Below are 13,195 nucleotides of genomic sequence, written 5' to 3'. Positions count from 1 at the left end.
TTCCTCGTGTAATTGCATATATTTATCTCAGTGTTTTATAGTGCGTTTATAAAAGCATTCCTGCCTCTCTGATATCACAAAAAGCTCTTATTCACCCTTTGGGCAATTTCAGGAATTGTTCATTTGCAATTTATTATATTTGGAAGCACTTTATAATGTGAAAGGAGCAGGGCCTTGATAAATAAGTTATTATGGTTACAACAATAGCTGTGTCTGAGAAGATGTTTTCATAACTCATTAGCGCTGTTGGCATTTGAGAGGTGAAGGCATAAAATTAAACCTGAGAGCAGTTGGGCTTATTTTTCAGTAGACTTCAAGTTAAGTATTTCACGAGAAAGAAGGAGAAATCAAAGTGGGATTAACTTTTGTAACTTTGTAAATTAAAAATTTTGATTCATAAAACTTTCAGAGATGCCATTTTCCTCCTGTCACTGTCCCCATAACGTGGCATCACATTAAGACGGGAATCTTTCACTTCGGGAGAGCTCTCTCATGCTTTTTTGGCAGAATAGGAACATTTTCTGCCTCTCTTTCCATGTCTTTGCTCCTTCCCTTTGGTTTTCCACTTGGTCTGACACTTGCCACATGAGAGGAATGAAGCTGTGTGTTTGTTTTAGTGCAGTGTAGCAGGTTTGAGGTCCTTATTGCTCAGTTCTGGAATATTGATGAGATAGTCCCTTTAGGTGAATGTAACTTTTCTTCTTTACAGTTCTGGTACTGGATGTGTTTTGAAAACTGGCTGTATTTAACATTTCCATTTTCTAGGTGTGCCAGACGTGTCCTTTGTGGAGTTGTCAGTTCAGCAGCTAATCTGAGCAGAGGAGAAGCTCACTGGGAACACGATTCTTCTTTCCCAAGGCAATTTTACTCTGGTAGCACCAGCACCACCTACCAGAGACTGGGAAAGCAAGCTCAGTGTGTATTTCCATGCCCCCCATCCCTTTTTGAGCAGCTATTTGCATGAACTTTCCCTTTTCTCTCCTAGGCTCCATCGATGAGGGGGTTACAGAGGGGTTGCCCACACTCCAGAGCACGTCTGGCACCAACGCTCACGCAGATGATGACGATCGGTACGTACCAACCCGGGCTGCAGAGCGTCCTGCACCAGTGCTGGGCTGTAATTACCCCTCACACCCTGAATCCCACAATGTCTGCTTGTTCCTACATCTCATTCTCTGTGTTGCTCAAAGTGCAATCAGCTTCTGGAAGGGTGGATGCCTGAGGAGAATGTAGGTGCTCAAAGTCAGAATTTGCTTTTCATTCCCTGTCTATCTCCAGGCAGTACTGGTTTTGCTGTTTCTTCATCACTGCTCTTTATTAATGGATTCAAAAAAACCCCTTTACTGTGAAACATGAATCCTAAAGCTGCCACACAGCCCCAAAAGCAGCAAACTGAAAACAAGGACCTCACCAGATGTCACTACTGCCATAAACCACATAACAGCCTTAAATCTCCTCTCCCAAACTCTCTGCCTGTAGCTTCTTACCAAAATGCTGCCTGTCACTTGCTGTAAATATTTAGCAGCCTTTGCTGTGCTGAGCTGAGTGATTTCTTAAGGGAATCCCTTATAAGGGCAGGCTGGCAGAGAAAACCAATCTAAAACAGGTCTGTTTGGTCAAAGATACGTCATAATTCTGTTAGAGCCAAGTGATGGCATACAGGGGTACATACAACTGCTTTGACTTCTTAGTTATCCCCTTCCTAAGCACATTTTTTTTCAAACTGGCTTTTGTGGTGTTTTGTCAGATAACTGGGTCTGTGGAAGAAGTGGGAGCCTTTGGGAGTGTTCCAGAAATTGTGTCAAGTGAAGCTCCCTACAGAGATAACAACCAAGAGCTGCGTGTTCGTAGCTCGTAAAAATCTTCCCTGCCATTTCCATCTCAAACCTGTCCCATTGTAGGATTAAAAAGGGAAAATAACTGCTTAGATAAGACTTTTTTTGTCTGACATGGAAGATTTTATCTATCTGCTAACAAACCTCAGTATAAAAATAACACCCAGCACTTGGGTTGAATTAATAGCAGGAGCACATGTTGCATTAGAACCAATCCAGGCTTTTAAAGCTGTAATTCCAAAGTCAAGTGGAACTCATATCTTCAGTAGTGGATTATTTGGGAAATTTCCTATAAAATTGCAGAGTTGCAGCGCAAACTGCCTTGAAAACCCAAAAGATATAAAACTCTTTAAACACACTGAAAAGTCTCACTGAAAGATCTCAAATGCAGAGGAGGAAAGAATATTTTCCTTAGTTTATGACCAGATTTGAAAATAATTATTCTCAGAGTGACAGAAGCGTCAGCAAAATGAACTAGAATTTACACCTTGTTTATAAAACAATTGAACTGACAGTTACAGGGACTTCAGACTCCAGAACAAAGATTTTCTACCAAGTGATTTGTTTTGTAAATTTAAATGAAAGTGCCAAGACTGTGCTTATTCCAAGATGGAGAAAATCTCCCTCACTTTTTGTTTTGTTTTGTTTTTTTTTTAGTGCACCTTCAGTTAAAGTCCAGGTTGTACATTTCTTTATTAATAGAGATTCTCAAAATGTCAAAACCAGTTGTGAGTGACCAATGCAAATTTAGATTGAAAAATATAATTTATATATTTATATTCCTAAAACAAAGCAAAAGACTAGTCCATTTAAAAGTCTCAATATTACATCCTTACCACTGTGGAAAGAATCATAAATATTTCAAAATCTAAAATGTCTTATCTCTTGAGTTTCTCTCTTAAATAATTAACATCATTAATTGGGCCTCCTCCATAATCAGTGTTTCATAAACAGCAGGTCACATGTAATTTTCAGCTTAATAGGCACACAGGAATCTGTTAAGTATTAAAATTACTGTTTCACAGTGAAGTCTGATCTGTTCTTCCTCTGATAGTTCACAATTGGATTGTAAACCACTTTTCTAACATAGATCTGTAATTCAGCTCTGTTGGTCTCTGTATCAGTTCGTGGCTGCATTTAAATGGAGTTACAAAGGCTCAGTTGTGAAATGTTTCTGATCCAATAAAGTGAGAACCCCCCACTTTTCTATAATAATTGTTATTTACAAATAGAGAACATTTCTAGGCTCACTGAGCATTTTGGCACTCACGTTTTTCTGAGTTCAGTTCCACATAATTAAATATGTGTGTAATCTCTTGGTGAAAAGAAGAAAAAAAATTGCAAGTAGGATATTTCAGTGAAAACATTTGAAACCTGTGTTTTTCTGTAGCTGGTACAGAAATCCTCAGAGATGTCAGACAGATCTCAACTGTGAAATGCCACATCTATGACAAAGTCAGGGAAAATGGAGTATTTGTGGAAAAGAAGCAGGGGAGAGAAAATGTGGTTGTGTTTCCAAGATAATCTCTTAACTATGTCACCAATAGATATTTCGTCTTGCTTGCCCTGTGAGCATGGGAAAGACAAGCCTGTCACTGGTAGCTGGAGAGCCTCATCATTCCCACTGGATCTGCTTTAACCAGCCCACCTCATCGTGAAGGTTTTATAGAGAATAAAACCAAACTTTAATTTCAGTTTCTTCCGTGGCAGAGAAGGTGCCACCAGCCTTGAGGGTGAGAGAGCCTGCCAAAGCTGGAAACAAAAGGAGAGCTGTGGCTCCTCATTTCTGCCCTACTTTGAGTGTCTCCTGAGAGAGCTTGCAGGAGCACAATGTGCTTTGGCCTCCTCAGGGTCCCCTAAAGCAGGAATGAGGGAGGAGGGACCTCAGCAACATGTCACAAAACCCAAATGTAATTCTTATCTGAGCACACTACCTGTGTGTCTGTTCTTTGTCCAGTGATCTGTTCACAGAGAGGAACAGCTTAATCAGAACAGTTAATCAGAAATTTGGTTAGAAAAATCAGAATGTGTATTTGTATTTATTCTCAAACCCCTCAGCTGGCATTTTTAGCTCCTGAAGTGGCAGTGAGCTGCGTTCTGCCAGGCCCAGCACACGAGCTGGTAACTTCCTTCTTGCAAGAGAGCAACAAGTCTGTCAGCATCTCTTTTTTCCACAAGCTCTCTGTGTATAAAAAGAAGTGAAGAATGATAACATTTCTTCTTTAGGGTAAATATTATTCCAGTTTCATGTGAGACCAGAAATCTTTATGGGTTTTACAGACTGAGTGATACTAAACTCCTGCAGGAAATTGTTTCATCATGTGTACCTGGTGTTACACTCTCCAGATAAATTTTGCTTTTGAGACCCATCAGTGCCCTCCAGCAGATACCCCCTGCCCTCACAGCTGAATTGACATCCATTTCCAGAGTAGGTAAAGACAATTTAGGTATTGATTTTAAAGAGGTGATTCTTGTCTTCCTTTGCTGGTCTCTGTGGAGTTCTGTGTGATGCACAGGGAAATGTCTTTGTGCAAAGTGCACATTTCATTCCTCTCAATGTTAGAAGTCCACGAATCCAGCCTGACCTGGAAACCCTCTGGGCTCGAGGAGCAAGGATTCCCTCCGTTAGGGAGACTTTCTGACTGGGACAGGAGACATCACTGTACTCTTTTCTCAGGACATTTTAGACATTATGGTTTGGTAAAGCTAAAATTGCAATGTTCTGGGTCAGAGCAGTTTCCTGCTGCCAGTGATGTCTGATCTTCCTGGAGGCTCTGAGCAAGCTGAAATATCTATTTTAACAAAAAATGTAGACCTTAATGCTCAGGGAAGGGAAACCCCAGGTAAGTACAAATTGTCATTGTTCCTCTGTTTGTACCAGCAGATTTATTTTTATTTCACTGTGCCCTTTAGCAAGTTCCTTGCCAGAGGACTTGGATTAGCAAAAGAACTGTAGTTCCCTTAAACAGTTTGCAGCTAGAGGCTATGTAGGAGCAATTAGTCAGTTTTAAATAAATTACTTTGAAAGTTAAATTGTTCCTATTACAGCCTGTGTGCTGTTTTTTAAACACAGCGCTGGAGCTGTTTGAATCAGACAAGGAGCCAGTATTGATTCATGAGATTAATATTTTAAACTCAGAAATATGTAATTGTAGATACTAATATTTGTTCATGGAACTGGGATTGAAATGAAAAATGAATTGGCTGCAATTTCATTTGTAAATACCACTGAAGCTGCAAAATACTCCTTTGCTTTCAATTTGCTCAGCTCTTTAAACTCTTCCTCGGGGACTGTTTGCTGATTGCAAGTCATCGATACGCCTGAGAAAATGCCCACGCCTGGAAAATAAAGTTCAGTTTGCAGCTGTGCTCGGGCCTGTTGCCCAAAGAAACACAAGTCAGAGGCTATTCCCTGGATTTGTTCAGAGGTGCAGAGTCAGTGACTAAGATTTCAGGTGTAGGTCAGACACTGCTGTAGAGACAGAGATTTCCAGCATAAAGAGAGCTTTGAGGTGTGACGTGCCGGTCTCTGCTCCTCGTCCAAATGTGCTCTGGGTTCAGATTTCCATGCTTGTTCCTCTGGCTTGCCTATAAATCGGTGCCTTTTTTCCTTTGTAGTCTGGAGAACGTTCAGTACCCCTACCAGCTCTACATTGCTCCTTCCACCAGCAGCACAGAGAGGCCCAGCCCCAACGGTCCCGACAGACCCTTTCAGTGTCCCACCTGCGGGGTCCGCTTCACTCGCATTCAGAACCTAAAACAACACATGCTTATCCACTCAGGTGAGAAACTCCCGGCAATTCCTCATTTGTAGCCTCGCTGTGCAGCAAATAATAATGCAGGTTTTTTTTTACTCACCGCCTGGAGAGCTGATTTCAGCAAGACTGAGGAGCTGAGTGTCTGGCTGAACGCTTGTTTTGAGCCGTGGAGTCTGGCTGATAGCTCTGCTCAGGGATGATTAGCATTTGTGTGCATCTGATTGCCTGAAACTCATCAGGGTAAGGCGATTTCATGATAAAGATTTGAGATGAAATAAAGTGTACCTGGCTCTTTTATTCCACGAAGGAAGTGATGTAGGTTGAAATTCTTCCTCTGACGTGTTGTAATTGTCTGCTGTGTTTTAGAGGAGACTTGCAGCCATAAGAAAATATTATCTCTCCTTGCACTGAAGAAAGTTTTGTGCCTTTGGATCTCAGAGTTTTTGGAGGGATTGCAGGACAACTGAATTGGTTCGCTAATCAATTTAGCTCCTGTAGGTAGTTACAGAGGTTTATGTTTGCCTCCTCTGAACCTCCATCCCCAAATTGATGCACTCATTTTGCTTTCTAACCAAGCTTGAAATCTCAGTGTCTTTGCTGTTGATGTTTTCAAGACTTGTCAGCATTATCTGGCAGTAGCATTGACATTTGAATGAATAAAGGGAATATTGAAGAGTTTTTCCTCTTGGGCACTAAACCTCATGGTTTAGCATCTCCTGCTTTGAGCCTGACTCTTACCTGCACACAGAGGATGTACCTTTTTGGGGCAGAGCAGCAACTGTCAAGGTATAATTTTTTTCCCTGTCAGCAAGTATTTGTCAAACCCCTTCAAGCAAGATGACCATATATGTGGTTAATATTTAAAAAGCAAACTCTGTGGGTGTATCAGATGTGAAATTATCCAAAGCCTGTTGTTAAAAGTCTGACAGCAAAGAATCTCTGGCCAACCTGTCAACTAGGAACCCCCGGGCAAAGTTGGGAGAGATCTGAATAGCTGCTTTAGAGTAATTAACATGCAAAAGAAACTCTCAAGGCTTGTAAATGTTGGAAGTGTTTTCTCATGAGCAAAATGGCTGAAGAGATTTTCCTCAAACTACCAGAGGAAATAGATGCCCTTGGACAGTAGAAGAGCGTGAAAAGTTTGAGCTCCACCAGCCCATATTCTGGTGTATTAACTTGTTTTCACATGCTTAACAGGGCATTTCAGTGTAACCTTAACTACAGCTTTCTCTGTCTAAAAGCCCCAATTAAAAGTTCAGCTCCTGCTTTGAACATAAGGAAAGCAGAGTGAAAGACCTGGGAAATTACCAGCCCGGGCTGATGCACATTGAGCCTTTTGAAAAAACCTTTTTTATTCCTTGACAGCCCTATTATGAATAGAGCTCCATATTGCAGATTCTTGGCCTCATGTTTGGATTTCCCCACTTTCTGGAGTTCAGGCTTTTTATTAAATCTGAAGTTTTTGGTGGTTCAGACCATTATGTTGTAATACTTCTGTTTGGGTGTGATTGCACACTCAGCCACTGGAACACGTTGCAGAGCTCATATGTTTTAGGGTAAGAAATGAAAAATGAACTAGTAACTGAATTTCTAAATTAATACAAGAAAAAAAAATAAAAGAGAGGCATGAAGCTGAACTGTCTTAGAGAGCTGTCTGTCATGGAGAGTTGCTGAAAATGCTTGCATAGCGAGGTTCCCACGCGATATAAAGGCTGTTGCTTCCCCCTTTTATCATCATTCCTGCTGCATTACAGGGGTATCCGTGTGCACACAGTCCCCCTGCCAGAACACTTCTCTGAGGCCAAAGGCAGCCAGAGAAAAACACTGCAATTAATTAAGGGTAGGCTGATAATTGCATTGTTGGGAACCAGTCTGGCACAAGAATCTCCTGAGATCAAAGGGAGTTCAAAGGTGGTTTGCGATGGCGGCGGCATCAGATCCGTGTTGGCTGTGCCTCAGGATCCTGCCCGTGTGCTCAGTTTGAGCCGTGGGGACGGAGACTATGGAGGTCACAGTTGGGAAATGGAGAAAGTTAGGTTGGGAGAACCCTGTGGATGGTCTGAGTTGCCATTTGCAGCCAGTTGTAGCAGTGCCTAAACAGAGCTCAGCGTTGCTCTGGGCTGGGCTCCTTAATTCCTGTTTCCCGAGGTTATTTCGAGTGCAGCTCCATCCTCATTGTTCCTGCCATTTTCAAGTTAACCAGGGACTCTCTTCCCAAAGCTTCTGTGAGAGCTGCTGTAGAATTCCCGAGGGATTTCGCCCGTGCCCTGCGGTGGCAGAAGGTGACACGAGTGTGCTCTCTCTCCCACAGGCATTAAACCCTTTCAGTGTGACCGCTGTGGGAAAAAGTTCACCCGCGCTTACTCGCTCAAGATGCACCGCCTGAAGCACGAAGGTAAACGCTGTTTCCGCTGCCAGATATGTAGTGCCACTTTCACTTCCTTCGGGGAATATAAACACCACATGCGGGTTTCCCGGCACATTATCCGCAAGCCTCGGATTTACGAGTGCAAAACATGCGGCGCCATGTTCACCAACTCTGGAAATTTAATCGTTCACCTGAGGAGCTTGAACCATGAAGCGTCAGAGCTAGCAAACTACTTCCAGAGCAGGTGAGGTGCACAGCAAAAACCTAACAGGGAAACTTGCTTCCTTTTTTTATTTTTTTTTTTGCCTTTTTTTTCTCCTTTATTTTTTTTTTTTTCCCCTCACCCTAAATCGTCATTTCCTGCTTTCAGGGCAGCCTGCTGTGCCTCTCCTCAGGTTGCCAGCTAATTCCAGGCAGATTGATTCCTGCGCCACTCTCGGTTGTGTCTGGTCTGTCTTACAGCGTGTGAGCTCTCTAGGAGGGCACTGAAGAACCCAGGGATATGCAGAGGCTGCTTCTGAGCTACTTCATTTCTCTTTTCCATAGTACCTATGGCCAGGCTAATGGTGTGAAGCCATAGTGTTCTTTACTACAGCATCCATGGAGTTCTGTAAATCATTTTCTGTTTAAAATCTTGTACGTAGCCTGTTCGCTTACATAGGGCACAGATTTACTACTTCATTGTAATTGCTTCATTGCTTGATACTGGGGAAAGATTGCATGACCCCAAACCCTTTTTCATTTTCTAGGTAACATTACTAAGTTATCAGACCAAGAGGGTTGGCAATACTAAGGGCCACTTGAACATTTTCTATCAGGGTACAAAAGACTGGGCGTAATCTCCCAAATGCACTTTGCTAAAGACTGTGAAAAGGGTTCTGAGGCACCAGACCAGCACTCTGTTCTCTTAGTTAGGATTTGAGATGTAAAGTACAACAAAAGTTGGATGAGGAAAATTGAAGACAGAGAGGTCTCCCAGCTCTTAAACCTACAGAGAGAGTTGATCACCTGTAGAGTTTCACTCTGCAGGGAGTGCAGCTCAGAGTGTGTAAATCATCTGCCTTCAGCAGTGCAAAAGAAGTGTATTCCAGAAGTTACAGCATCACAGTCCCACCCCTCCTGATTTCCAGACATTATTCTTTCTCCCCTACAAAACATTTCGGCATTTTGTCCTGTTTGATTAACTCAGAGGTGACACGTAGGATGAAAACATTGCAAATAAAAACCCAGGAAAGCCAGTCACTGTTTTTTTTCCAGCAGAATGTTGTTTGAAAGCACAAGTGCTTCATATCTGTGGGTTTACACAGTTTTTGTTCTTGGCTCTCGGGCCAAAACCAGAGCGAAAACTCTGGTTGTGGTAAGCATTGCATTGTCAAATTAAAGTCAGATTGTAGGGTGTGATTTTAGCTGCCTGTAGCCCTTCCTTCAGTTTGAATTGACAAACACCAGTTTGGCGTAGTTGAATGGGAGTTTGAGTTGAAGCAGTGAATGCTGCTGTCATTTAAGGACTGCTTTTAACTGGATTATTGCCAGGAGGAACCAAAACATACAAATATGCATATATGTAATATATATATATTTGTCTCAAGTACAGACTTCGTGTCTGGTGCTGAGAACGTGCAAAGAAATTTTATTTTCCATATGTCCTCATGCCCTGAAAATGCTACTGGAGAGTTTGGTGGGTTTTCTTTGGATCCACTCGGCCCTCAGCTGGTAAAAAGGACATTACAGAAGTGTTGTCCTGGAAAGAAAGGGGAAAGAAAGGCAATTCCCTGCTTTCCCCAGCAGTGTGATAAGTGTTGGCATCACAACCTCCCACTGCAGCAGAGCGCTTGCTGCTTCCAGCCTGTCCACTCCAAAGGGAATGCTGCTGCTGGTCTAGGGTGGATTTACCTCTGTGGTGGGAAAGGCTCACATTTTCCCACTGCTGAACTCATTTTTGCTTCTATTTTTAAAGGCTGAGCGCTCCCTTTTTTTTTTTTCAGCGAGGTTTTCAGCGACATGTGATGTTCCAGACATTAACTTTCATTCTCATCAAGGTGATACAATTTAAATGACAAGAAGTGGCTGTGCAGAAAATACAGGTGCAAAAGAGATGCCACTGAAGAAGTTCTCTGGGTGCAGAAATGAGAAGCAGGTGGTAGTGCTTGGGGGGAGCGTGTCACCGCCACGTTCTCACAGCGGTGTGAAATGAGGATATTCTCAGTGTGTAGCTTGTGTGATGTAACTGCTGCAAAGAAACTGATACTGCTGATGTTTGTGTGAGAAATGACATTTGTCTTCTGTCCTTTGCCCCTCTTCTAGTGACTTCCTAGTACCGGACTACTTAAACCAGGAGCAAGAGGAGACCCTCGGGCAGTATGAGCTAGGGGAGCATGGCTTTGAGAGCAACTCTTCTGTCCAAATGCCTGTCATTTCACAGGTGTCGTCAACTCAGAATTGTGAAAGCACTTTCCCCTTGGGGTCTCTGGGTGGGTTGGCAGAAAAGGAAGAAGATGTGCCAGAGCAGCCAAAGACTAACGCCACTGCTGAGGCAGCTGCGGGTGACCCTCCCAAACCGGAGCTGTCATCCATCACTATCGAATAATTCATGGCTTGGTTTCACTTTTGTTCTTTGGAAAGTGCCTGTGTTTGGTCCTGTACATTTTAATTTAATTTTTTTTTTTTAACAAAAAAAAAAAAAAAAAAAAAAAAAAAAAAAAAAAAAAAAAAAAAAAAAAAAAAAAAAAAAAAAAAAAAAAAAAAAAAAAAAAAAAAAAAAAAGTGGGGAGGTTTTCCCCTTTTTACTTTGTAAGCTACGCTTTAAACAGGAAACTGCGACAGATGTTTCATTATTTTTCATGACTGAATGATCACTTCTGTGAAAATATTTAAGACTGATTGCACAAAAAAAGAGATCTTGTCAGAACATCATGGAAGCTGTGATACACTTCTAAAGAAGAACAACTGATTCAGATCACTTTAACTATTCCTTCTTCCACAGTTAGAGCAGCTCATTAAGTTTCTCTTGCTTCTTGCAGACCCTCTGGTGAAGGGCAAGAAATCAGAGGGGACCTTTTTCGAGTGACAAACAAAAAGGATGCATTGGAAATCATGATTGAACAGTTTTGAGTGTATGCTTTAATCTTGTGCATAAAAAAAAAAAAAAAATAATGACACTTCCTATCTGTGCCTGCTGGTTTTCAGAGCTCTCCCCGTGCCCCTGTGCTTGGCAATGGTGCGAGTAGTTTTGAAACTTAACAGTCACACACTTCTTCAAAACACGTTGTCCCTTCCCATCTCAGATTAATCAGTTTTCACAAACCAAGTGAATCGTGCCAGGTGTTCCTACTTTCTTCTATTCCAGTCTTTTTAGAAACTGCTGGATCAAATAGCCTGTCCAGATCTGCCCAGCCAAGGTTAGTGGAAAAGGCATCAGGAATTGGGGATCGTGGAAAAGGTTGTATCTGTGCAAACCTGACAGACATCTCCTGACTGGATCTGTAGATGGGGAACCACGTAGGAAAATGAAGGTTTTCCCAGATTATTTGCAGCTCTGATCACTTCCTCTCCCATATACTTTGTATTTTTACTAATCTGAAAGCTAGCTAGAGGGAGTTTACAGATGGCAAAAAATAATCTCCTTTGTGCATTATTGCACATTTTTTTTTTGTTTCTACATATGCATGTATAGTTTCAGAGACTTTTATTAGCCTGTTTTGGACAAAACAAGCAATTTATTCTCTTTAAGGCCAACTTTCTAACCAACAGGGGGTTGTTTACAAAAAGCCTATATAGCAATGATGAATTGTTCCTGTTTCAAAACACTTTAAATCCTTGCCAACTCGGTTTATTAAAGGCCATTACTCCAGCTACACACACAGCCCAAGCAAAGCAATAAATTGAAAGATTTGCAATTTCATTTTTCCATATTTAGAAAAAGCTGAAAAATTCCGGGTGTGGGGTTTTCGGAGCAGCGAGTCTTGTTTTGTCAAGGCTGTTTGGGCTCCAGTAACTGCTTTGAAACCTAAATTAGGAAGTCCATTAGGAGATTTGGGGTTGTTTTTTTTTTTTTTTAGAGCTTCTGAAGTTCACTCAAGCCTTTTGATGCCAGATGCCCGTGGCCTACAGATGACATGCTGAGCGAGTAGGTATTGCTTGATCTTAGTATTCCAGGGGCATAAAATACTCCCTTAGTTTCGAGTCGTGTTTTTTTGGAAATTGTTGCTTTCTGTCCGGATTTGTTTTATGCAAACACGAGGAGGAAATGAAACCAGTAGAGAAAGGTTGCTCCTGAAGAAACACAAAAGTCGTATTATATTGCAGATCAATTTGTATTCAGGCAGCTTAGGCAGCTCTGATGCTCTCTGGGTCCGAGTTCTTTCTATTAATAGCCAACTTTTGTGAGGGAAAAAAGTTTATTGACCTTTGGAAAGAGCTTAAAGGGTTTCAGTGACTTTAGCAATTTTTCTCTGCTGTGTTTTAGCTAAAACCCACATATTTTACTTAAAGAGAGTGAAAGCCATTGGGATTTAAGTACTTTCCAAGTTGCTGGAATGAAGTTTCTCCCCCAGATAAAGGGTGTTTTTAGAAACATGCTGCAAAGTTCCGTGCTGCCATTCAGTCTCGTGTGTCCACCTTTGGGAGGCTTCTCAAAAGGGCTTGAAGGAGAAATGCTTTTGCTGTCCTGGGAATCAGCCCAGTCCTGCTGATGGGCTGAATTTAAAGACCATTTCTCTTCCACTTGTGATTTCTGTAACTGAGAAGCCAGTGAGACAAGACAATGCCTTTTGCTGAGCTTTATCCTGAATTACAGGGCTACGACACTGAACTCAAATACAGAATTCGCTTCTTTTTCTTTCTAATAAGTATTATGCAGGTAACTGAGAATCCTTTGTGATTCTGAGAAGTGCTTCACCCAGAACCACATTTCTCAACTGCACAGACATAACAATCCAAGATGAATCTGTTAGAATCTGATCATTTTGACCCGTTAAGTATTTTGGCAATGAGCTCACTGGGGAGGAGATGAGGAAATAATACACAAATTACGTATCTGGATATTGGATTTTTTTAAGACTTAAAATCCTAAAAGTCAGAAGGCAAAGTGCTTTCTGAATGCCAAAGAGAAGGGGAAAAGTCACAAGCCTTTGTAGCTCTAATCTGTTCTTCCTTGAAAAGAAATGAGGCTCATTAACCCTGTGGTGTAAGGCAAGGCCTGGGGTTCATTGTTATTGCACTGGGTGTTACACATG

The 13,195-nt window shown here is 41.7% G+C and overlaps 1 protein-coding gene across 2 annotated transcripts in view; it reads left to right on the top strand.

The window, feature by feature from the left end:
- The window catches only part of ZBTB44 (zinc finger and BTB domain containing 44), a 31,175-nt gene extending 18,826 nt beyond the window's left edge, over positions 1 to 12,349 (top strand). Inside the window, exons 3-7 of one of the 2 annotated variants that reach the window (XM_027907349.1) lie at positions 986 to 1,070; positions 5,454 to 5,617; positions 7,905 to 8,205; positions 10,266 to 10,623; positions 10,714 to 12,349. In XM_027907349.1, coding sequence (XP_027763150.1) covers positions 986 to 1,070; positions 5,454 to 5,617; positions 7,905 to 8,205; positions 10,266 to 10,548 — 833 coding nt within the window. In that variant the 3' untranslated portion in view covers positions 10,549 to 10,623; positions 10,714 to 12,349. Of the gene's footprint in view, positions 1 to 985; positions 1,071 to 5,453; positions 5,618 to 7,904; positions 8,206 to 10,265; positions 10,624 to 10,713 lie in introns of those variants that run through there. The other variant, XM_027907350.1, reaches the window with a different exon arrangement.
- The last annotated feature ends 846 nt before the right edge of the window (positions 12,350 to 13,195 follow it).

The sequence above is a fragment of the Empidonax traillii genome, unplaced genomic scaffold (assembly GCF_003031625.1).
Source record: "Empidonax traillii isolate 1590-97213 ecotype Southwest subspecies unplaced genomic scaffold, ASM303162v1 scaffold1444:size425056, whole genome shotgun sequence".
Taxonomy (NCBI): domain Eukaryota; kingdom Metazoa; phylum Chordata; class Aves; order Passeriformes; family Tyrannidae; genus Empidonax; species Empidonax traillii.
The sequence above is the reverse complement of the archived record's forward strand: the minus strand, read 5'-3'. Positions and strand labels throughout refer to the sequence as shown.